Consider the following 22449-nt stretch of genomic DNA (forward strand, 5'->3'; position numbering starts at 1 on the left):
CCTATTTGGATATCTATATTGGTCTCTAAAAATGGAAGCTATAAGGAATTTGCAGCATTGATGTCTCATAAAATGGGATATACGGAAGAGTCAATGACCCTCCGGTATAAGTATTCTCCAAAATTAGGTGGCCAATATACTTTGAAAAGTATTTAGCTGGTAATTTTTAATGAATTGTTTCTTTATAATTTATATAGTATTTTTCAATGAACTGCTTCAATGTCTTATGTTTATTGTGTATATCTTAGGTATCTCGCGAAAGGTACTATGTATAGACGTGGCATAAGAAAGGCTTACAATCTCAGGTTACTCGCCTCAACACCACACCCATTCACACCCCCAAGGAAAGACACAATTGAAGTAGTTGAGGTATAATTATTAAGGTCTCGAGTTATGTGTGTATACAACCAATGGTACTTACATGTATATGTTGATATTCAATTTCAATTAGCGATGAAAACATGGTGATAAGAATGAAGAAGGTATGCAACAACCAAAATATAGTGAAGTGCTTCTGTTTGAAGAAGAAACGTTGTTGGTCAGTGAAAGTGAGTATATCACATGTTTGGTTGGTTGGTTGTTATGTTTGTATATTGACTCATTTAAATCCAACATGAATGTATCACTTATTTTGATGATGCAACACCTAGAAAGATTCATAGAGAGACTTCAAAAGTACCACATGGAGCAAATGCAAGCAAGATACAAACTGTCAAAGATCATTTATTGTACCCTATATTTCTCTGTGAGTCTTGAAAGCCATGTTTCTGTTGTTTTTCTACCATCTAATAGAAACTAATCGGTAAACATTAAAATTCACAAGAAATGCTCCAAATGCCAAAACATCAAGAAGGGGCTCATAATTGCTTGGAGACCAACCAATTACCGTATCCATTTTGTGAATATGATAAGGTATGCTTAACGTTTATGTTTACATAACATAAATTTTCAACTATACAATGACCTTAAACTCGATTTATGTTAGAGATCTTGATTCCTGTCAACTGGGACTATTATCATTGGGTTCTTTGGGAAATGAATATGAATGTAAAGGAGTTTAGGTTGTACAATTTCACAGGCTCTACAGATCTTGCTGATCAAAATGTTGGAGATATGGTATGATAACATTATTGATTCAATAATGTGTTTATTTTTCTCAAGTGATCTTAGTCTTGCTTTCACCAGACAATATTCCATTTTTTAGAAAAGTGAGGGGGCCCCATCAAATAGTTTTATTCGAGCACTGAGGATGCGGGTGAGTCCAATAGAGCAACTTATTGGTCTTATCCCATTGAGTTAGCTTTCTATTTGTCTAGCTCGACATAGATTAAATGTTGTATTGCAAGTTCATTTTTTTGTAAGGTGGTTTGGCTATGACATTTATACAGACTGGATGACCACTGTTGTGCAATATATTCTTAAGCAAATGAACTCGTAATGACTGGATGACCATTGGTGCATGATGAAATCATATAAACGTGAGAGGAAGAAGGAATGTTTGCAGTGAGTCAAAGAGATGACTGAGGGAGAGGAAAAGAGGGTTGAGGGGGAGGAAGAGAGGGCATCAGACGATGAGGTGGCAGAAGAGAAGTTAGTTGAGCTCTGGACAATCATGGGGAGTACATTGATGGTTATGTATATTTTATTTTGACAATAAAAATTATGGATGTAATTTTGACAAAATGAACAAAAACTTGGATGCCATTTGGATGTAAAGTTCATTCATGGTTGTATTTAAAAATTTGGTTATAATTTTTCATGCAAGGGTTTTGTTTGTATATATTATTAAAGTGTTAAACATGCAGATATGTTCTGTAACAGTGAAATTTAAAGCAAAAATGTTGCATATTTAATGAAATTTCTCACATAAGCATGAATATTTAATTAGGTTTTAGAGTTTTTGTGTTTTTCAAATGACATTTAAATTTTTATTTTGTTTTTAAATAAGATGAATATTTAATTTATGTATTTTTGTATTTTTTAATTAACATTAAACATGATTCTACATGCTTGGATAGAATAAATGCAAAATTGATGGTGTAAGAATTAAGGTTTTAATTAGCATTTAGGTTTGAAATTTTTGTGTTTTTCTTTTCCCAATTAGCATTTAGGTTTTTAATGAGATGGATATTAATTAGTTATTGACCTTATGATAAAGACCCCAATTGTTTTGGGATGAAGGCGTAGTTGTTGTTGTTGTTGTATTGACCTTATGATAAAGATAAATTGGTGAAAGACATAAAATTTATTAAATACATTTGATGTTCCTCTTCGTTTTGAGTAGCTTGTACTTTTTCTAATTATTTATAAAACATTTATAATGTCCTTTGTAGATTTTTTGAAAGATTAACTAATTAATTGGTCATTTATTTGTAGGGTGTTCATGTTCCTTTGTCACGTCTTGCTGAATGCATTTCAAGACTGAAACTTGAGCTTAGTCACAACTTTATTCATGGAAGGTACTTTCTTTGATGTTTATATCAAATAAAACTAAAATTTGGAGTATACAGGCACGTTATTGTGGTGCTCTGCAGTTCTTAAATCATTTCCTTTATTACTGAAACAATGTTTAGTTTCAACCAAGGTTCTTAATTATGAATATGACACTCTGTAGTTTCTCAATTTTTTTTGCACTTGCTAGTATAATTTATTGTCATAGAAATTATTTTTCCTTTTTACTGTGCATTGCCCACCCTAGCTTAAATTCCTAGCTCTGCCCCTTACTACAACTATCACTTTCTTCCACCAAAAAATCTCGAAGATCACTTACAACAATGAAGAGTTCTAGTACATCTGAATATGTACATTGAAAAAAATCTCAGAGAGTACAAGCTACAGATCAAAGAACAATGTCAATAGACAATTGGAAAAAACAAAATGTAGCTGAAGTTTGGCAGGCAGCAATCATTTGGCAGCAACTTCGACGATCAGATGACTTTCCAGTGTGTCATCCTTAGAATCTAAATTTTCCTTTGAGTGCTTCAAGATCTGCATTGCCTCATCTACTTTTGCAGCCAGCACATCGGGTGACTCAAGTAACAGCAGTATTTTTGTGTTGTCCATCTCTAGAAGCATACCTGTTATTGTAAAACCATAGTCACCAGTATCATTCTCAGCAGTTTTCCAGCAAGGTTTTTCTCTGAAGTTTTCAAAAAGTAGTTTTTTCTGGAAAATTTCAGAAGTTTGAAAATTCAAAAAAATATAAAAAATAAGAAACAATAGATTTTGTGTCAATTTTTCTTCCTAAAATATAAATAAACAAGTAGAAAAGTTCTGCAAATACAAAAGAAACAAACATGGAAAACATAGGCTTAAAATATATAAAAATAAAAATAAAAATAAAAAATTTCATGAAAATATCGCTATAATATGTGTTTGGGTGATATTTTTTTTGCTCCCCTGGAAATACCAATAATATTATGAATTTTCAAAATATCACCAATATCGGTGACTATGGGTAATAAAAATATTCCTGGCTTGGTGATTTGCAGGGTCTGCCTATGCCAATGAGTTCAGGCAATGATCAGTATAAAAACATCACCATAGCATGTGGAAGGAGAAGATTAGTGCACCTGTAATCTCTGAACAAGGTTGAAGAGATGCTCTCCGAGTATCTATTTCTGCTTCTCAGGGGCAGCTCTAAGCTGACTACTAAGTATGCTCAAGCTCTTAGAAGATCTTGGAGGGATCAAGGGAACAAGGCCAGTTTTTCTTAATCCACCCTTAACCGTGGATACCTTTGAAAAAGCTTGTCCATCAGTTTTTTCATGGTTTTGATTCTTTTGACTGTTAGGAATGTGTCTAACAGACTGCAGCATATGACATGAATCACATGGTCAGTAAGGGCAGAACAATATGCAACTAATGTGTGGTTCTAATAGAATTGGTATCATAATCAACAAATCTAATATTCTCTATGACAAGGCTGTGAAAGGGTTACATCTGGGATCGACAAGACAGAGCTCATAACTAGATCTGGATTTGCATCTAATGTCATGGGCCATGGTAAACGTCTAAAACATTCATTTAAGTGCATATATGTTTATTAATGAAAAATCAGGCATACTGACGCACAATACCCCCCCCCCCCCTGCCACACACATGCGAAAGAATCCTGAATGCTGCTGATGGCCATAATATGATAGCTACATATACAGTGTGTAGCAGAAGCATCTCAGGTTCAAATCTACCAGATACTACTACTCAGATTGGCAATTAAGAGTGGAAAAAAGATAAAGGCCACATCCAGTCTGAAGAGTGGGGTGGTGTTGTGTATATCAACACACCAACACACTTGTAGACACTTCCTTATCATAGACAACCTTCCATATGCATAATTTTTCATAAGATCTACTTCAACTTCCTTTAATATAAATTTCAAGGAACTCCTGCTGCAACCTGCTTAGGCTGCTTTTGACTCTACAATGCCGCTAATTTATATCTACTGTTACTACTGCTACCCATCCTGCCATTAATGGCAACCATCCCATAGTGCATTGGCATAGTCATCTCAGATATTCAATGAAACTCAGAAAAAATATAGTGCATTAACCTCCCTAGCCAGGACACCCCTCATCATCCCAGACATACCTTTTGTGTTACTATCAATATATGCACTCGGTGCAGGACAAAACAAAGTTGACAAAGAAGTCATTTGGACAACTCATTGCATTTTGTAAAATTATTATCCATCTCGCCTTCAGAGCTTGATGCTAATAAAGGCATCATTGAGAAATGTTTAATCAAGTTTTAATGATTGCCTATCATGTAAGTTAAAATGACTGTCTAAAGACCACTAAATCCCATTTAGTTATTATCACCATATCATGGCTGGATCCAAGGAATAATCTATTCATCGACCATAGAAATGATTACTCAGATGCTATATTTCACTTCTGTGCTATGCAATAGTCACAAGAACAATAACTCTAAAAGGTTATATATTACAATGAGAGTAGGAGGGTAACCTTTACAGGCTGATTAACAGGAAGTTGCCACTGTGTTGCATACGGGACCTGCTGCGGTACACGTGGAAGGGTGAACCTGTTAACTTTCCCCTTCAACTGCTCTTGCTTCCTCTGTCCATTCAGATTCTAGACACATTACTAGTTCGGAAACCCAAAGTATAATATGAACATAAAGGGGAAGCAACCAAATATCTGCACTAGTAAAACCAGAAACAGCCAAATCAGGACCATACTCTTACCATAGGAAGGGGCAGGTAATCTTGGAAACTGTGTGTTGGGAATGACCCATCTGTCTTCCATCCTAATATCTGATTTATGTATGGGTACAAGCATGCCTGCTGATGCAGGCTGGTGAAGTGAGGGACCATAACACCTTGAGAATGTGAAAGGTACATGGGAGAATAACTAGCTTGGACAGCAGGAGTTGATGTGGCCAATCCAGACATGCGTGGCGAATGTAAAGCCACCAGCTGGGCATGCCGGACTTTCTTGACCTGTGCTATAGTTACATACAGGGGCTTTCCGTGGAACATGGTTGCTGCATAAAATGTTTTGACAAAAACCAATAACTACATGCCACAAGGTTCCATTTTTTACTTACATGCATTAGGAAAAGAAAACCAAAAGTGAGAAGAAAACTAAAGCTACAAAAAAAAGCAAGCAAAGCTCACAGTGAAATGTTGCCACTGCCTTATTTGCTTCATCAGGAGAGGAGAAGCAAACAAAACCAAAGCCTTTGCTCAACCCCTTCTCATCACGCATCACTTTCACTGAAGTGATATTTCCACAGCTATTGAAGTGATCTTTTAACTGATCATCATCAACAGAATCATTGATATTCTTCACATATACATTTGAACCCTGAAAAAGTACAAAATTTGCTCTTTTCTCTTAGAGTGGTTATAAACTTACAAATGGGAAGAGCCAGGATGTGATGTGGCTATTATAATGAAAACTAATTTTTCCTTATTCAAAATACTCAAAACAGTGCACCACCTGAAACTTTAAAACCTTCTCCCTTCGCCTTTCCTCAAATTCCCTCTGGAGGACCTTCTTACGCTCTTCCTTTTTCTGGGCCCTTCCTACATATAATGCCTTTGAAGCTAGTCCAAGAAAACGTTTTTCATGTCAGGGAAAAGTACTAAAGTGGAGAATAATTCTCAACTTTGTGATCACATAGAGCATGAATGGAAGTATGGAACTCAAAAAGGCAAGAAGAGCAATGTTGACTGCAATCAATCAGTTCTGAGAAATAAAGTGATCAAACAGATAAAAACACCAACCAAGCAGTTTTCCGTTCATGACGTCGACAGCCTTTTTGGCATCCTCTGTGGAAGCATAGCAAACAAACCCGAACCCTCTTGACTTTCCATGGTCATCCTTCATGATCGCACATGCAGAAATGTTGCCAATCTCAGAAAATGTTTCCCTGAGCAAATCCTCAGTCACCACTTCTGGATCCAAATTCTTCACATAGAGATTCCTGAACTTATTTTCGTTGTTAGGTACAATCCTCTCACTCTTATGGACGTATTTACCTACATACCTGAAAATCATTTAAATGAAAGTACAAATGTGACATCAGTCACAACCACGAAAGGAACATCACAAAAAGAGTTCTAAATGTCAGGCAAGTAGAAGGGTAAAAAATGAAACTGCAAGAACAGAGACCAAGCTTACCATGAAAAGAACAGAACAAAATGAGCTTGCATGATTTATGAATTTCAAAGGTGTTGATAAATAAAGAATAGTAATAAGAGTTCAAAATTTCAAGAAATCTATGAGTGCCCAAGATTTCTGAAACATCAAAAGACCATCAAATCACATCATATCAAAAATGAATGTATTAGCACCTAATGCATCCCACAGATTGTAGATCAAAGAAGGAAAGAAAAAAGTGAAAAAATAGAATTGGAAACAGATCCATAGTTGTGTCATTGTAAATTGCAGCGGAACCAGAATAAAATCAATAAGCAAAAAAAATAACAAAATAAAATGTGCCACTTACAAGGTCTTTCCTCCAACCGTGGTATCGTTCAGATTAGCCATAGCATTGTTAGCGTCTTCTTCTCTTTCAAACTGAACAAAACCAAATCCCTTGCTCTTCCCATTTTCCCCCATGGAAACCTTGCTCGATAGGATATTTCCATATTTTGCAAACATTTCATTGAGCCCATTATGATCAATGGAGACATTAAGATTCTACACAAAACACGCCTTGCATCAATAAAACAAATAATTTCGCCCAAGATCGACCAAAGATCGTAAAATGCACCAAATGTACCATACCAACATATCAAAAAACAAGAACAAAAGATAGATTAGCCAAAAGAATCGTGCCTAGAGCTTCAAGGAACACAAATTCTGATCTCATTATTGGAAAACACCACCTGAACTAACAATGATCTCAAAAGAAACCAAAAAATTAATAAAATCAACAAACAGAAACAGATAAGATATTCCATGAAGAAATAGCAAAGATTCAAATCAGAAAACGACTAAAGATGTCAAAATCAGAGTAACAATACCTTTACAAACAGATTGCTGGAACCATTCCTTCTTGTTTGTGGATCTCTGCGAGACCAATCAATCCTTATAGCTTTCCCATTCAACAGGCTGCTGTTCAGCATTTGGATCGCCTTGGTGGCTGCAAGAACCCGAAAAAATCAACACCCATCTCCAAGAATTCACATACAAACACAAGAAAGACGAAAAAAAGAAGACGGGATGAAAAATTCCACCATCAGAATGCGAATGGAAATTGACATAGCCGTAGCAGAGAGATCTTCCAGTGGCATTATCCCGGCAGACACGAACAGAGATTATCGGGGCGGCAACTGAGAACTTCTCAAAGAGTTGGCTCTCCGAGACCGCGGGATCGAGATCTCCGACGTACAGCGAGGCCGGAGGGCATGGCGGTGCCTGTGGTGGCGCCGAAACAGTGGTGGTGGCTGTGGTGATGATGGCCATCTCACAAGAGAGATAGAAACTCTAGAGAGAGATAGAGAAGACGAAGAAAAGGGAGAGAGGAGAGAGTGCCGTTAGAGCGAAGGGATGTAGGAAATATAGAAACACTAACGCCAAGAAGCGACGGTTAACGCGGGAAAGGGCTTGTGGCTGAGATCCGTTAGAGAGCAAATGACTAAAATACCCTTAAAAACCTTGGTCGTGGACGAATGACCGAACTACATGGGTTTGACTGTTTAATGACCACAATGTCCCTAGGGAGTTGGGACTGGTCAAGGTTGTTCGGGAACGACATGTCAGGTATGGGTGCAAATGGATCCGATACGGGTTGGATCATGTTTGATCTAAATCTAAATATGAATTTTGTGCAGTATATATGGATCCTAATAAGATTATTTGATGATGTAAAAGCTGAATGTGTATCGGAGACATAAATGGTATAATATTGGATCCTAGTTAAAAGAAAAAAAGACGGAAACCAAGGTCTTCACTTTTCACATGCAAAAACTACAAACGGGTTGCACTGTATCCGAATATGAATGCAGATCCGACTTAAAACATGGATTCAACTCTGATTCATATCCGAAAGTAGTCCGAGTGCAGAAATTCATCCAAGAAAAAAAAAACTATGCTAGGATTCAATAGCGTCTCTGGATTTTGGCCGAGACCCGGGTTTGGATGCGCATCAGATTGAGTCAGTATCTAGGTTAGACGAACCCGTTCCCTTAAATCAATTAACAGACACGATGGTCTTGGACCCAGACCAAGAACTTAGCCGTGGCTGAGAGCGACTCCCCTTGGTTTGACCGAACAAGGTCCGTCTGCATCTGCCCTCTTGGCCAGACTTTGGCCTTTATGGGCATAGGTCCACTGTGCCGATAATTGGAAGGGACCATTTCAACCATATGTCAGTCTTAGTAATAGACCCGATCCAAGTCTAGGCGTAAGCCGTTGCTTCAGGTACGACTCGCTCTGGTGACTCGTAACAGGTTTGAGTACTGGACGCGGTGGTCAAGTAGAAACCGAAAATAACGGTGCTGGAACCGAATGACGAAAAGGGTAATGACCGTTGACGTGTAATCGTTTTGGTGGTGCGTGCAGTACGAGAAAATCTGAATGGTTCGGTGTTGGACCATTTCGTCAACTCGCTCCATCACAGTAACTTAGTGCTGCATCCCTCGCCACTTGGTCAGGAAATTTCTTTCGTATTAATGTACTTTCTAGTAAACCCAAAAAAGGGCCTAGAGATGTCACATTGGTATAAAAACCCCTCAGGTACCCCTCTTTTTTTTAGACAAAGCTGGGGTTAGGGCATACCCCTACCAGTTATACAACCATACCATTGGGAATCGAACTTGCAACGTTCCAACACAAGGTGGCGTGCACTAACTGCTCTTGCCAGACAAGCGGAGCGCCCGTTGGTCTCGGGTACCCTCTCTTTGCCCACCAGAAAAGTCTCTCAATCTCCGCGGCCTTGTGGCAAGGGCCCTATCCAAGTGCATATACTTGAATGGTTAGAATTGTGCCACATGGTATATATCTAACGGTCCACCTCTTTTCGAAGGATTCTTCAGCATCTCGTAGGCAGTGTATGATATCCTGTTGTTTTTTTTACCTCAAACTTTTTTTTCTCACACCTCATTGTAAGGAGAGGTGAAACAACTTTTGAAATTCTGTTCCCTCAAAAAAAAAAAAAAACTTGAAATTGTCCATGTTGGCGACTCATAAAGATGAGGGTTACATTTGAGAACTTCATTCAAACAAATGCTCAAATAGCATAAGGTTAGATAGTTGTTACCGCATAAGCAGACAGGGGGAACCATGAATACTTAAACTAGGGTGGGCACAAATGCACAATAAAAAGAAAAAATGTTTTCTATGACAATATATCTATATATATATCAAATACTAAAACAAATATACATATATTGAATACTAAAACAAACTAAAAAAACACAAAAACCATCAAACCATAACAGAAATTAAAGATGGAATCATGATTATTGATATTTAAAAAACATATACATGCTAATTGAAAGCAAAATCTAATTCTCATTTATGCTAATTGAAAAAAAAAACTTAAAATTTTAAGTTCTAACCAAAGCTAAGTACTCATTATTTATGTTTAATGCTAATTAAAAAGGAAAAATACATAACACTCTAAAAGCATGATAAAAAATGTATGTCATTTAAATAAATACAAAATCGAAACACTGATTCTTACATAATCAATTATGCATTTATGCTAATCAAGTATGTATAACCATGCTTACTGTTAATTAAAAACACAAAATACTTAAATTAAATATTCATCTTATTTAAAATAAAATAAAAAACTAAATGTTATTAAAAAATACAAAAAACTCTAAAACCTAATCAAATATTCATCTATTTTAAAAAACAAACGTAAACCTCAATCCTAGCAAACATCATTCATAGTTTTTATACATAAACTAATTGAAACAAAAAAGTAACAAAACACTTACATTTTTAACTAAAATCAAGCATGTGAATCATGTCTAATATTGATTAAAAAATACAAAAATAACTAATTAATATCCATTTCATTAAAAACTTAAATGCTAATTGGAAAAAAAAACACAAAAGACCCTAAACCCTAGTTATTGAATTGCAACTATTTAAGAGAAAACAAATCAAAAACCTAAATCCTAGTCCTAACAACCAATAATTTTCAATTTATAATCTAATTAAAAATTATAATAAAAACTAATTAAATATTAATTAAAAATTACCAAAAACCCTAATCCTAAAAATAGCATGCAAAAAAAAAAAATCGAACGACAGATGGCTGGACTAGGTCATCGAGCTAAGCAAAAACAAGAGAGAGAGGGTCTGGTCCTGTCGCTTTGTGGCAACGATGTGCGCGGTGCGCTGAAGGCTGCCTCCAGACGAAAGCTGATGGTTAGAACCCTTCAAAACTTTGAGTGAGGTGGCCAGTGGCTGCTATGGGGTCATGGGGAGTCGTGGAGAGGCACATAAAAGATCAAGAATAGAGATAGAGAGAGAAAGGTGGGTCAGCAAGTCAAAAGAATATATACATAGAGAGAGAGAATGCTTAGGATGACTCCTAGATCTTAACTCGTATAGACCTTACTTCCTACTCTATAAATAAATGGATTACAAACTAATATCAAAACACAATGTCCTATTACACCCACTCATTTGGAGCCAAAAATTGAAACATCAAATCCTAGTAAAATCAAAAGATCGTCAAAATAAATTGTGGCCAATTTCAGACCATAAGAAAATAGGTGAGAAGGGAGAGGAAAATGGCCCCCTTCTCGATAAACTTGTGGAAAAGGGGGGTGGGGGGCTCTTTAAACTAATTGGGTTGAAAACCCAATTTTGTCCAAACCAAATTCTGGTTTGGTGGTGCCCAAACAGACGCCAAACCCAAGTTTTGGGTGCAAAACTTGGTTTAGTGACATCCAAATTGTACCTTAAAGAATACATCTATAAGTTCAGATCATCGTTACCTAAAGCTTTTGTTGCGGCCACTACCTGCAACCCCAAGATCTATGTTATAGTTCATCTCAACGATTTGGAAGATATAAGAAAAATAAAATAAAATGGCTAAATCGGGTACAAGCAGTTTGAGCCCGATAAGCATTTTAGGTGTAGTTTCGGTCTAGAACTAAAAGACTCTGATACATGAGTTCTAGGGATACTTAAGGGGGGTGTAATTAGGGTCTGGATATGGCCTAAACTTAGGGGAAGGTTGTTGGTGATCAAGAGTTATCGGTTTAATAAATTCAATATTTGAGGCACTTGACATAATGCAGTTTTAGGTTTCGAGTTATAGGAAGGCAACAAAAGCTAATCTAAGGATAAAAAGGCGTTATAGAAGTACCTTGGAGGTTTGCAATAGGCTGGGATAGAGTTTCTTACGTTTTGAAACTCTGACACATGATTTGTAATGTTAAAAAGCCTCATGGCCCATGAAGAAAGCAAAACACACGGTTCGGACGCTCGGGGAGCTCGGGCTTGAGTAAAGGGGTTAGACGTCCAACCCTTGTGTGACTGATATGCTGAAGGGTTTGGGGAGGACTAGAGGTCGTGAGAGAGTAGAGAGAGAAACGAGAAAATGTAATATCATGTGTTTTTCTATAATATTAAATTCTGAGACTTCATAAAATTTGGTTAAGTGTTTCATAAAGTCGTTAAAATCCTTGATTTTAGGTGGAGTCAGCTGAGTCTGGGCTTGGCCTAGGACCCATTGACAAGACCTAAATGGGCCAATTAAGATTTGGTAAAACTTTTTATTTTTTATTTTTAAATTTGAGCAAAAATCAGGTTAAATTCAAGCAAAATTCGGAGGTGAAATTCAAGTAATAGATCATTAGATGTGTCTCAAAATTTAGAAAACATAAAAAAAATAAATAAAGAGGGAGAGAGAGAAAATCGTGGGAGAGGAGAGAGAAAGGGAAGAAGAAGAAGAAAAAAAGAAGAAGAGGACTTCCTTCCTTTTTAATCGTCTGACATTATTTTTGGTCTTTTTTTGTTTTTAAATGAAGGTACGGGTTCCTTTCTTGATTCGAATGAGGAGAAATAGTCTAAATCAGACTTATGTGGAGATTTTACATGAAAACAATAAATCTATTTTTTTAGCATGTTCAATCACATGTATTGATGCACGAGTCTAGGAAATCTTGATTTTTGATGTATGCATGACTTGTGTACTGTTTATTCATGTTCAAACTTTTGATTTTATAACAATAGCTTGCTTTATATATATATATGTGTGTGTGGGGGGGGGGGGACTGACTATACATTCGGCTGACCCATTAAAGTCTGGTTTTAGATCAGATCTGATCCAAAACCAGATCTGTTGAAAAGCTCATGTTGTTTTATATATATATATATATATATATATATATATATATATATATATATATATATATATATATATATATATATATAGCTGTTGATATAAATATGCTTGCAAAACTTATTTATTTTATGTTTTTAATAACACTGAAAATCAATTGGTTGTATCACAGAGTGGTGCTGATTTTTTGTTATAGTGGGCAGCAATATGAAGTTAGTTTCCAGCCTTATTTACGTGTGCAAACTGTCATTAAAAGTGGTTATATACATGCAGAAATATGACTATTTCTGAAATTTACCATGTGTTGTAAACTATTTTCATCAATGTTTATACATATGAGTGGGCAGATCTGGAGCATATACATATATATGTATGTATGTAGATCTGGTACAGATCTGCAACATATATATATATATATATATATATATATATATATATATATATATATATGTGTGTGTGTGTGTGTGTGTGTGTGTGTATGTGTGTGTGCAGATTTGACCCAGATCTGCCAATATTCTAGCAGGCAGATCTGGTGCCTATCCATCAAGTTTAGGCTTGCTATTTTTGGCCAGATCTATTATGCTTTTGCATATGCAAATTAAATTTAAATCTGCCCAGAAAGTTGTACATGCAGATCTGGTATAGATTTGTCATGTATTTACCCCTTTGGCTAGACAATATATATATATCATGTGTATGCTGATGATGACTAATGCATGTTGGTTTAATTTGATTGGTATATGCATGTTAATTTATTAGAATTGGATATGCAAAATTAGTTTATGAGATTGATAAGCATGTTTAGATTTAAATCCAGATGCATTTTTGATATTTTTTATCATGTATTGTTTCTATTAAAGAAACATATTCAAATTTAAATGCTTATGAAGTTTCTAATTTTCTCTTGTATCGTTTCCATTAAAGAAGCATTTCAAATTTAAATGCATATGCACCTTACGATTTATATTTGCCAAGCAGTTGTACATGCAGATCTGGTCCAAATTTGTTGTGTACTCACTCTTTGGCTGGACTGGACCTACTGAACACGTGTACACACAGATCTAGTCTAGATCTGCTATGTACATCTATTTTGTTTGGATACAAACTTGTCTCATGCCACAGTATGCTATGTTTTAAGATTTTCCATTAAGGTCTATGTACATATGCCAAAATCCTTGGCGGTTAAAAGAAAAGAAAACCCGATTTTTTGTTAAGATGAATAACATTTTTTTCAGCATTTTTAACATGTTATGGTGAAGCTATTTTGAGGTTGTCATAATTACTTTCATATCAGAATTTTAATTGATGTCATTAGGTTGGTTTAAATTGTTTTAATGTTGTCTTATGTCCTGCTGAAATTAGAAATTGTTTAAGAAACTATCTATACGAATCAATTCTAATGCTGTGAGAGATGTTCTATTTATGATTTTGGTGGTCTGTTATAGGGTAGAACAAGGTTGCACATTTATGTGCAACATTGTCTGCTGTCCAACACCATTGGTTGCATGTTTATGCAAGAGAAACATGCTGCCAATAGCATGCTAGTGTTGTCCTGTGTATGGGGGCAGCATAGCTTGGGCTTGGTAGTTATGTTCTATATCCTAAGCATGCTCGAATTGGCAAGTGTTTATTGGTTATGTATGTTCATGAAATTGAGTATGATGTTGGCATAGATGTTTATATCATGAACGCGTAAATTCTGAAGTTATTTTAATATTGCATTAACATGATCATGTGCATGTTTGGATGATATGCATGAGATGAATCATGAGAGCAAAATGCATGTTGCAAGCAAGTGTTCATATGCATGTGTAAATTGTTTTATATGTACATTCTTATTGTATGTGAATGAATGTGCATTGTTGACATGTTTCAATAGTTGTGTATGTACATGTTCACTGAGAATTTTGCATAAGATGCATCGGTGGTCAGATGTGAACCACTGCAGGCCATGTGGGCCAGGAGCACGTGTAGCTCCAAGATTAGTGTTATGCATTGCAAAATTCACTTTTGAAATTATTGGCTTTCTAAATTAATTACACTATTATATTTGTAACGAGCAAAGTTTCGTGTTATGTTTTGCATATTGATTTGCAAGATGATTCTTTTGTAAAGAATCTGACTTTTGACAAAAATATAAAAGCGATAAATGGTGTGATTAATGTCTTTCTTCCTAGATGGCGATTTTGGAAAAAATGTGAAGATACTAAAACTCTATGTGCGATTGTGCCCCTAAACCCGATATGGTGGTTCACCTCTCGACCATGGTTTTAGGAAGTTTTTCGCTACTTTGCCTGGGGGTGGTGTCGTAGACACAACTGTTGTTATTGGTATACTAATAAAGTGACATCATTAGGGTATAAAATTCTAATAATTTTTCATGTTTTAGATATATATCTGTTCCCAACCTTCGACTTTTGGTGCTCCTGCTGACTGACAAGAGCAGAGAGATTTCATGTTGAATGCCCTCAATACCCTAACAATGATGATGACTACACACGTCTAGGCACAGTAGATGACGTGTACCTATTCCACTGAGATTACTCCAAACCCCAGTGTTGTCACGTTCGAGAAATTCCTGAGGTTGGATCCGCCAACCTTCTCCGGGAAGATGGACTCAGAGGCAACTGAGAGCTGGGCCAAGGAGATTGAGAGAGTATTCTGCATCTTGCTTGTGCCCGAGGACCGGTAGATGGACTTTGGCATGTACCGGCTGAAGGGCGATGCTAAGAAGTGATGGGACACCCTATGATGAGTGAAGTATGCTAGAGTGGAGGACATCCTCTATGAGACATTTAGGGAGGAGTTCATGGATGCATACTTCTCTGCTTATGCTCAGGAATGTATGCAGTAGCAGCTTCTCGAGTTGGTGCAAGAAAACATGAGTTTGGTGGACTACACTAAATTTTGGAGTTTGGAGCACTACTGCTCAAACCTTTTTGCTGATGATAAGGTAAGGGCGGCGAAGTACGTGAGTGGATTGAAGGACAGTCTTCGAGTACGTGTGATGATGAGTCATCCTACGATGTTCAATGATGTGATCGAGTATGTATCCATCTTGAATGAGGAGTGGGAGCAGTTCAAGGGTGGATCGTAGAAGAGGGGCGACAACATGGACAATATCAGTGGTAGAGCGAGGAAGAACCCACTTGCGGACAAAAAGGCATAGTTGGGCATGACAAAGAGGTGGAGGACCCAATAGGGGCACCAGCAGGGGGCCCAAGAGGGGCACCAGTAGAGTCGAGCCCAGCAGAGGCAACAATAGGGGAAGACTCAGTTTGTGTGTTGGAGGTGCAACAAGAGTCACCCTCAGGGCTCTTGTCCACTCTTCAAGGGGGTTGGCTACCATGTCAGCAGTTCGAACACATTGTCACTTACTGTCTGAACAAGCTGGTGGCTTAGAGAGGACAACAACAACAACAACAGTCACAACAGCAGCAGTAGAGGCCTCAACAGCAGGCACAACAAAGGACGAATGGAAGAGTGTATGATGCCATTGTTGTCGCACAGGGTGATCAGGCAAACCTGATCGAAGGTATTTTCGTAGTCGCTGACCACTATGCTTGTGTGATATTCGATTCGAGTGCTACCAATTCTTTTATTTCATCTTCTTTTATAAGTTTGCTTGACCTTGTTCCATCTAGCCTAGAGAAGGCTCCTAATGTGATGTCTCTGATGAGTGTGTCTTATTGTTGCGGGAAATACCTTCCTATAGTTTGAGTGGTCATCGAGGGGCATGAGTTGTTTGCCGACATGATCATATTGGATATGACTTTTTATGACGTTATTCTCAGTATGGACTGATTGTCCAGACACAATGCTACCCTTCAGTGTCGAGGAAAGAAGGTTTTATTGGAGTACCCTGACTTGTTTGCACTGGTGTTCTAGGTGACTAGGCTAGTGACTGAGGTGAGGATCATCTCAGCGTTGAAGATCTCCAAATATCACAAGCAGGGTTGTATGGTGTTCTTGGCCAGTGTGTCCATGATGGATAGTCAGGCGACACCTTTGGAGTACTTGGACGTGGTTCATGAGTTTTTGGATGTCTTTCCCAAGGACTTGCCACCTCACAGGAAGATCGAGTTTACGATCGAGCTAGTGCCTGGCATGACACCAGTTTTGTGAGCGCCTTATCGCATGACACCTGCAGAACTAGTTGAGCTGAAGAAGCAGCTGCATGAACTTCTTGACAAGGGCTTCATCAGGCCGAGTGCATCCTCTTGGGGTGCACCTATTCTCTTTGTTAAGAAGAAGGATGTCTCTATGCGACTCTAAATAGACTATCACATGTTGAACTAGGTGATAGTGAAGAACAAGTACCCTTTGCCTAGGATTGATGACTTGTTTGACCAATTACGGAAGGCAAAGGTGTTCTCCAAAATTGATCTTCATTTTGGGTACCATTAGTTGCAGATCAAAGCAGAGGATATTTTGAAGACTGTGTTCAGGTCTAGATACGAGCACTACGAGTTCCTAGTGATGTATTTTGGACTCACCAATACCCCTGTAGTATTTATGGATATGATGAATCGGGTCTTTAGTTTGTGGCTGGATTTGTTTGTCGTTGTGTTTATTGATGACATTTTGATCTATTCCGTGAGCGTGGAGGAGCATCGAGGGCATCTGCAGATCGTGTTGCAGATACTAAGAGAACATAAGTTGTACCTAAGTTCTTGAAGTGTGAGTTTTGACTTAACATAATGATGTTTCTCGGTCAAATGATATCAAAGAAGGACGTAGAGGTTAATCCAGCTAAGGTGGAGGTAGTGTTGTCTTGAGAGCAGACGAAGACAGTTACAAATATCAGGAGTTTCTTGGGATTGGTGGATTACTACCATCGATTCATCCAGAACTTCTCATGTATAACTACTCTGATGACTCAACTTTTGCAGAAGGGGGTGAAGTTCATTTGGTAACCTCGATGCGAGGAAAGCTTCCATGAGCTGGAGAGGAGGTTAACCTCAGCCTCAGTGTTGTCTTTGCATTCTGGGATGGGCAGGTTCGTAGTATACAACGATGCTTCGAGAATCAGACTAGGTGTGTCTTGATGCAGCATAGAAAGGTTATCGCGTACGCTTCTCAACAGTTGAAGGTGCATGAGAAGAACTACCCCATGCATGACTTGGAGTTAGCAACAAGTGTCTTCATGCTGGAGAATTGGCATCACTATCTTTATGTAAAACAATTTGAGGTCTTTTCTGATCATAAGAGCCTCAAGTACATTTTCATGTAGCGTGATCTAAATTTGAGGCAACACAGGTAGTTGGAGTTCCTCAAAGACTATGAGTTCTCCATCGCCTGCCACCCTGTTAAGGAAATGTAATGGCAGATGCGCTCAGTAGGAAGACTTTAGTCATGGCAGTCAGTTTGATCGGTTGTAGTTGGAATTTGATTGAAGAGTTTGTCAAATGACAGCCATTTGCAGATGATTCTGGATGCATCCTTTATGCTAGGATGCAGGTGCAACTCAAGATTATAGACTGCATCGAGGAGCTCCAATCAGTCGATTTGGAGTTCAAAGGTTGTGCATGAGTGCCAGAAGCCTGATGTGCAGTTTCGCCGTGACAAGAATGGGACCATCATATTTAGAGACAGATGGTGGGTTCCAAAGGCATTGCAAGAGGAGTTGATGAGTGAGGCTCACAGGTCAAGGTATTTTGTTCACCCTGGTTCTACCATTTTGCGAGAGGAGTTGTCTGGTGATGATGATGTTTGCACACAAAAAGAGCATAACAGTAACTTTAAATTTGTCTGAAGCATTTTGGATCAGCCTTATAGAAGCAATCGTTAGAATTTTATCTCCAGGTGTTGAAGGGAGTTCTGATATAGGTGGTACATGTAATAAAGATGATCAAGTTAATGAGAAGTTCAATTGTCATGATAGGTTTTTCAGTAAAAGTGCAGATGCCTGACCTATAATGTTAGAAGAGGAGTGTTCTGCGAGAAGTATTCAGGTGCAAAACTAAGGGTCCTACCTTCTAGTTCAGAACCAGTTCTTGACGCTGAAGCAGGTTCTGGGAAAGCATCGGTAAGAGTCAGCTTTTGATAGTCATTCTCTCAGTGATAATGGGTCTGACAAGGTAAGTGGTGTAAAGGACAAGGAAGTTGTTGATGAAGAGCATCGACATGAAAGACAAAGTACTCGCCTAGAAAGACTCAGACATCACAAACCAGATAAGGAGTCAGAATACATGGGTACCAAGGATCAAGCAGAAGCTCTAGTTCAATTGCTAAAACCATTTATTGTTGATGGAAGGGTTGCAGAAAAGATCTCTGCTGGAAGCTATTCTATTATAAATTCTGATTTTCCTACATCAGGTATGGAAGACAGTGATATCAATAGGTTTGTAATGGAGGTATCAAATAATTATGGTGCTTGTCATGTGGGGCACCTCCGCCCAGAAAGGCTTGCAAGCAAAAGCCTGCCTTATCATGAAAATGTCATAAGATTATCGAAGCTGGAAAAGTTAACTAGAAGCTGGACTCAGGATCAAACTCCTTATTGCAGTCTTTTCTTGGCTGAACTATATTATGATATTGGATCTCATTCTGTAATATCATGTATTTTCGTACTTAGTCATTTCATGAGATTTTCAAAAATTTGGCTAAGTCTGAAAGAAAAATTGTTTGAGGCTCGATTTTTAGACTGATGTCTTTGAGTCCGGGCTTAGCCCAGGTTCCATCAACAAGGTCGTAACAAGCCAATCGAAGCGAGATAAAGAGTTTTATTTTTTACCTTTAAATTCGAGTAAAATTCAAGTTATTTTTTAGTGAAATTCAAAATTTGATATTCATGTAATATGTCGTTGGATGCGCCTCAGAATTCTGAGTGCAACAACATTTTATTTTCTTTGATTCGAGCTACGGTTGGTCCAAAAATTATGTTTTTCTAAAAATTGAGCAGTTTATCAAAATGGATCCGGAGTTGGATCGGGTTGGATCCAATGCATATGATCTGAATTATTATAGATTTGGATCTTATTTAAGACCTACTTAAATCTAGATTTAATCCAAATCTTGATCCATTTTCATTTTGGGTATGAGTTTGGATTTTTTGAATCCAGATCTGGATCCAAATCCAAGCCCCACGATTTTCCAGCTTTAAATTGAATATAAAACTTTAATTTGGGGTTTAATAGGGTTAGGGAGCCTTCTGGGTTAATTTGGCTATTTTTGAAAGTTTTAAATATTTTTTAATTAATTAATATTTAATAATTGATTAATTAATGTTAATTTTGAATTTGATTTCAGGGCTGAGTAGGACTCCTTAAAAGAATCCTTATTCTTACTTAAGAGAGAGTTTTAAATGAATTGGAAAGTTAAAAAAAAATAAAAAGTCAACAAAAGAGTTCAAAATTTTTTGGTAACAAGAGAGAGAGTTCCAAAAAAATTGGAAACCCTCGCTCTCTAGCTCTTTTAGAAAGGGCTGGAGAAGGGAGAACGTCACCCCCTCTCCCTTACTTTATAAAAGAAAAAAAAAAGGAAAGGGGAAAGGAAAGAGAGAAGAGAGAAAGAAAGAAAGGAGAGAGAGAGAGAGGGGAAAAGAGAGGAAGAAGAAGAAGCGGGGGAGCCTTCTTCTCCAACACTCCTCTTTTCCACCATCATCTTTCATTTTTCTCCAGATTTTACGAAGGTACGGATTCTCTCTTTTGGATTGAGTGAGAAATCGAGTGCCGATTCAATTTTCCATGCAATATGTGGTGTAAATCCACGATTAGAGAGTGAATCTATATGCTCACTCTAGAACACATGGATGAGGGTCCATGGTTTCTCTTCTTGAAATGTGTTTTTGATACTTTTCATATTTTCGTAAGGATAAATTTCTGTGCATATTGAAACAGAATTTTTACTAATGGTGTAACTGTTTTTCTTTAATATTTCTTTTGATAGATGTTGGTTCCCATGACTGATACATATAAGGGACTGTCATGTGCATGTACTTTGGTGGTTAATTGTCTAATGCATACTCTTAAAGCCACTTATGCACCCAAGTGCATACAAGGGTCCTTAACTTTGAATGTGCATGCATACTACAAGTTTAATAGCATGCATTTATTTACTTATGAAAAATAATTTTTTTCTTATGGACCCTATGCTGATATATATATATATATATATATATATATATATATATATATATATATATATATATATATATATATATGTGTGTGTGTGGCATGTTTGAACTGTGCAGCAGGGCCTAGCCGAGTGAGCTCGGCTGGGCAATATGCTAGAGTCTTGGGCTGCGGGTGTGGCCTGGTTTGGCCATACTTTGACAGACCATAGGCCCATCTGAATCCATTCAGCTGACCTGACCTGTTAAGCCCTTAGGGCCCAGCCGCGTGGCTCGGCTTGGCAGCCTTGTGGGCCTTGCAAAAAAAAAATAATAAGAGTCTTTTTGTTGTTGGGGCTGTCAGCAAGGCCCTGACAGCACACACAGACCCGGGCTGGGCATGTGCATGTTGTCAGGCTCAGCCGACAGTCTCGCCCGAGCCTGACTCGGCTAGCCCAGGGGTGGCAGGGACCTGCCAGGCCCAGTCCAGCCTTGGGGCAGAACTGGGCCAGGCCCAATAGTCCGCTGACAGGCCTGGGTAGGGTCTGTCCAACTCAGACCCAGTCGACTAAGGTCGGCTGGGCCTGATCTGGAGCCCAGCCGCCTGATCTGGAGCCCAGCCGACTGGGTCGATCGGGTGGAGACTCCTTATAAAAATAAAAAAATTTATATATATATATATATATATATATATATATATATATATATATATATATATATATAAATGAATCCAACACGGTGTGTGTGTGTGTTTTCAATCTGGGGAAAATTAAATCACACATGCAAACAAATCTTTTTCGTTGATCTTACTATGAAAGCATACACTTTGATTTTTATCTACATGATGAGCATAACCTTTCATGGGCTATGTCTATGTATTGTGTTGAGTGCAAATTTAGTGAAAACATGCCTTGACAGTCATATGTAAACTTAATGGAAACATGCATTGACAGGTAAGAGCACACACAATGAAAATATGCATTGACAGTCATATGCAAACCTAATGAAAACATGCATCTACAAGTAAATTCATATTCAATGAAAACATCTCATTGACAGTCACATATACACTTGATGAAATTATGCATATTCAAACGGAAGCATGCATTGGCAAGTATATGAACACTTAAGGGAGTTACACCTTAATGTGAATATGTGTATGTAATGCAAGTGTGCAATTGACATGAGTATGTGTAATAAAGGTAAGTGTGCAGTTGATTTAATTTAAAGAATGAGCATTAAATGAAAGCTTGCATTTGTCACTAGCATATGAAATGAAATAAAACATGCTTATGAATATTTTTGTGCCATGTGAATAGCTAAAGAGTTGAGTATATAAATGTGCATTTGGAAGGCATGTAATTTGTGTTATAAATGGTATATTGCTTTGGTTTTTCCTTATAGTGCATCGATGATACAAGTGGATCATCATAGGCCTGGAGAGCCTTGAGCACTAGATGCTCCTTTATTTATTGTTAAATGCATCATAAAAATCATATTTTTTTTTATTGCATTGTTCTATGTGTTTCCACGGGCGGGAGTCTCGTAATGGCTCTTGCAGGGTAGATGCGAGTTGTTGCCTTTTTTTGCATGCTGAATTGTAAATTAAAGAA

At 37.5% G+C, this 22449-nt stretch overlaps 2 protein-coding genes across 2 annotated transcripts; both read right to left on the bottom strand.

Annotated features, from left to right (window-relative positions):
- Positions 1-3503: 3503 nt before the first annotated feature.
- Positions 3504-5772, bottom strand: LOC149815067 (polyadenylate-binding protein 7-like). Its single transcript, XM_089989972.1, has 4 exons — positions 5639-5772; positions 5207-5505; positions 4968-5078; positions 3504-3809 (listed from the first exon to the last, which is right to left on the bottom strand). Exons 1-4 carry the CDS (start codon positions 5727-5729, stop codon positions 3615-3617), a joined length of 696 nt encoding a protein of 231 aa, XP_089846098.1. The 5' UTR covers positions 5730-5772; the 3' UTR covers positions 3504-3614.
- Positions 5773-5933: 161 nt separating this feature from the next.
- On the bottom strand, positions 5934-7937 carry LOC149815068 (polyadenylate-binding protein 7-like). Its single transcript, XM_089990473.1, has 5 exons — positions 7709-7937; positions 7496-7614; positions 6976-7169; positions 6251-6513; positions 5934-6070 (listed from the first exon to the last, which is right to left on the bottom strand). The coding sequence occupies exons 1-5, from the start codon at positions 7935-7937 to the stop codon at positions 5934-5936; spliced, it is 942 nt and encodes a 313-aa protein (XP_089846599.1).
- Between the last annotated feature and the right edge of the window lie 14512 nt (positions 7938-22449).

This window comes from Nuphar pumila, chromosome 15 (assembly GCF_984573655.1).
Source record: "Nuphar pumila chromosome 15, dmNupPumi1.hap1.1, whole genome shotgun sequence".
Taxonomy (NCBI): Eukaryota; Viridiplantae; Streptophyta; class Magnoliopsida; order Nymphaeales; family Nymphaeaceae; genus Nuphar; species Nuphar pumila.

Excerpts from the sequence above, each read along its gene's own strand:
- LOC149815067 (XM_089989972.1), bottom strand. The coding sequence starts at position 5,729 with ATGCGTGATGAGAAGGGGTTGAGCAAAGGCTTTGGTTTTGTTTGCTTC. Across the intron at positions 5,506-5,638 it reads GGCAGTGGCAACATTTCACT|CAACCATGTTCCACGGAAAG; the intron begins GTGAGCTTTGCT and ends CATTTTATGCAG. Across the intron at positions 3,810-4,967 it reads CTGTTAATCAGCCTGTAAAG|TCTGTTAGACACATTCCTAA; the intron begins GTTACCCTCCTA and ends CATATGCTGCAG.
- LOC149815068 (XM_089990473.1), bottom strand. The coding sequence starts at position 7,937 with ATGGCCATCATCACCACAGCCACCACCACTGTTTCGGCGCCACCACAG. Across the intron at positions 7,170-7,495 it reads CCAGCAATCTGTTTGTAAAG|AATCTTAATGTCTCCATTGA; the intron begins GTATTGTTACTC and ends TGTTTTGTGTAG. Across the intron at positions 6,514-6,975 it reads ACGGTTGGAGGAAAGACCTT|GTATGTAGGTAAATACGTCC; the intron begins GTAAGTGGCACA and ends AATGATTTTCAG.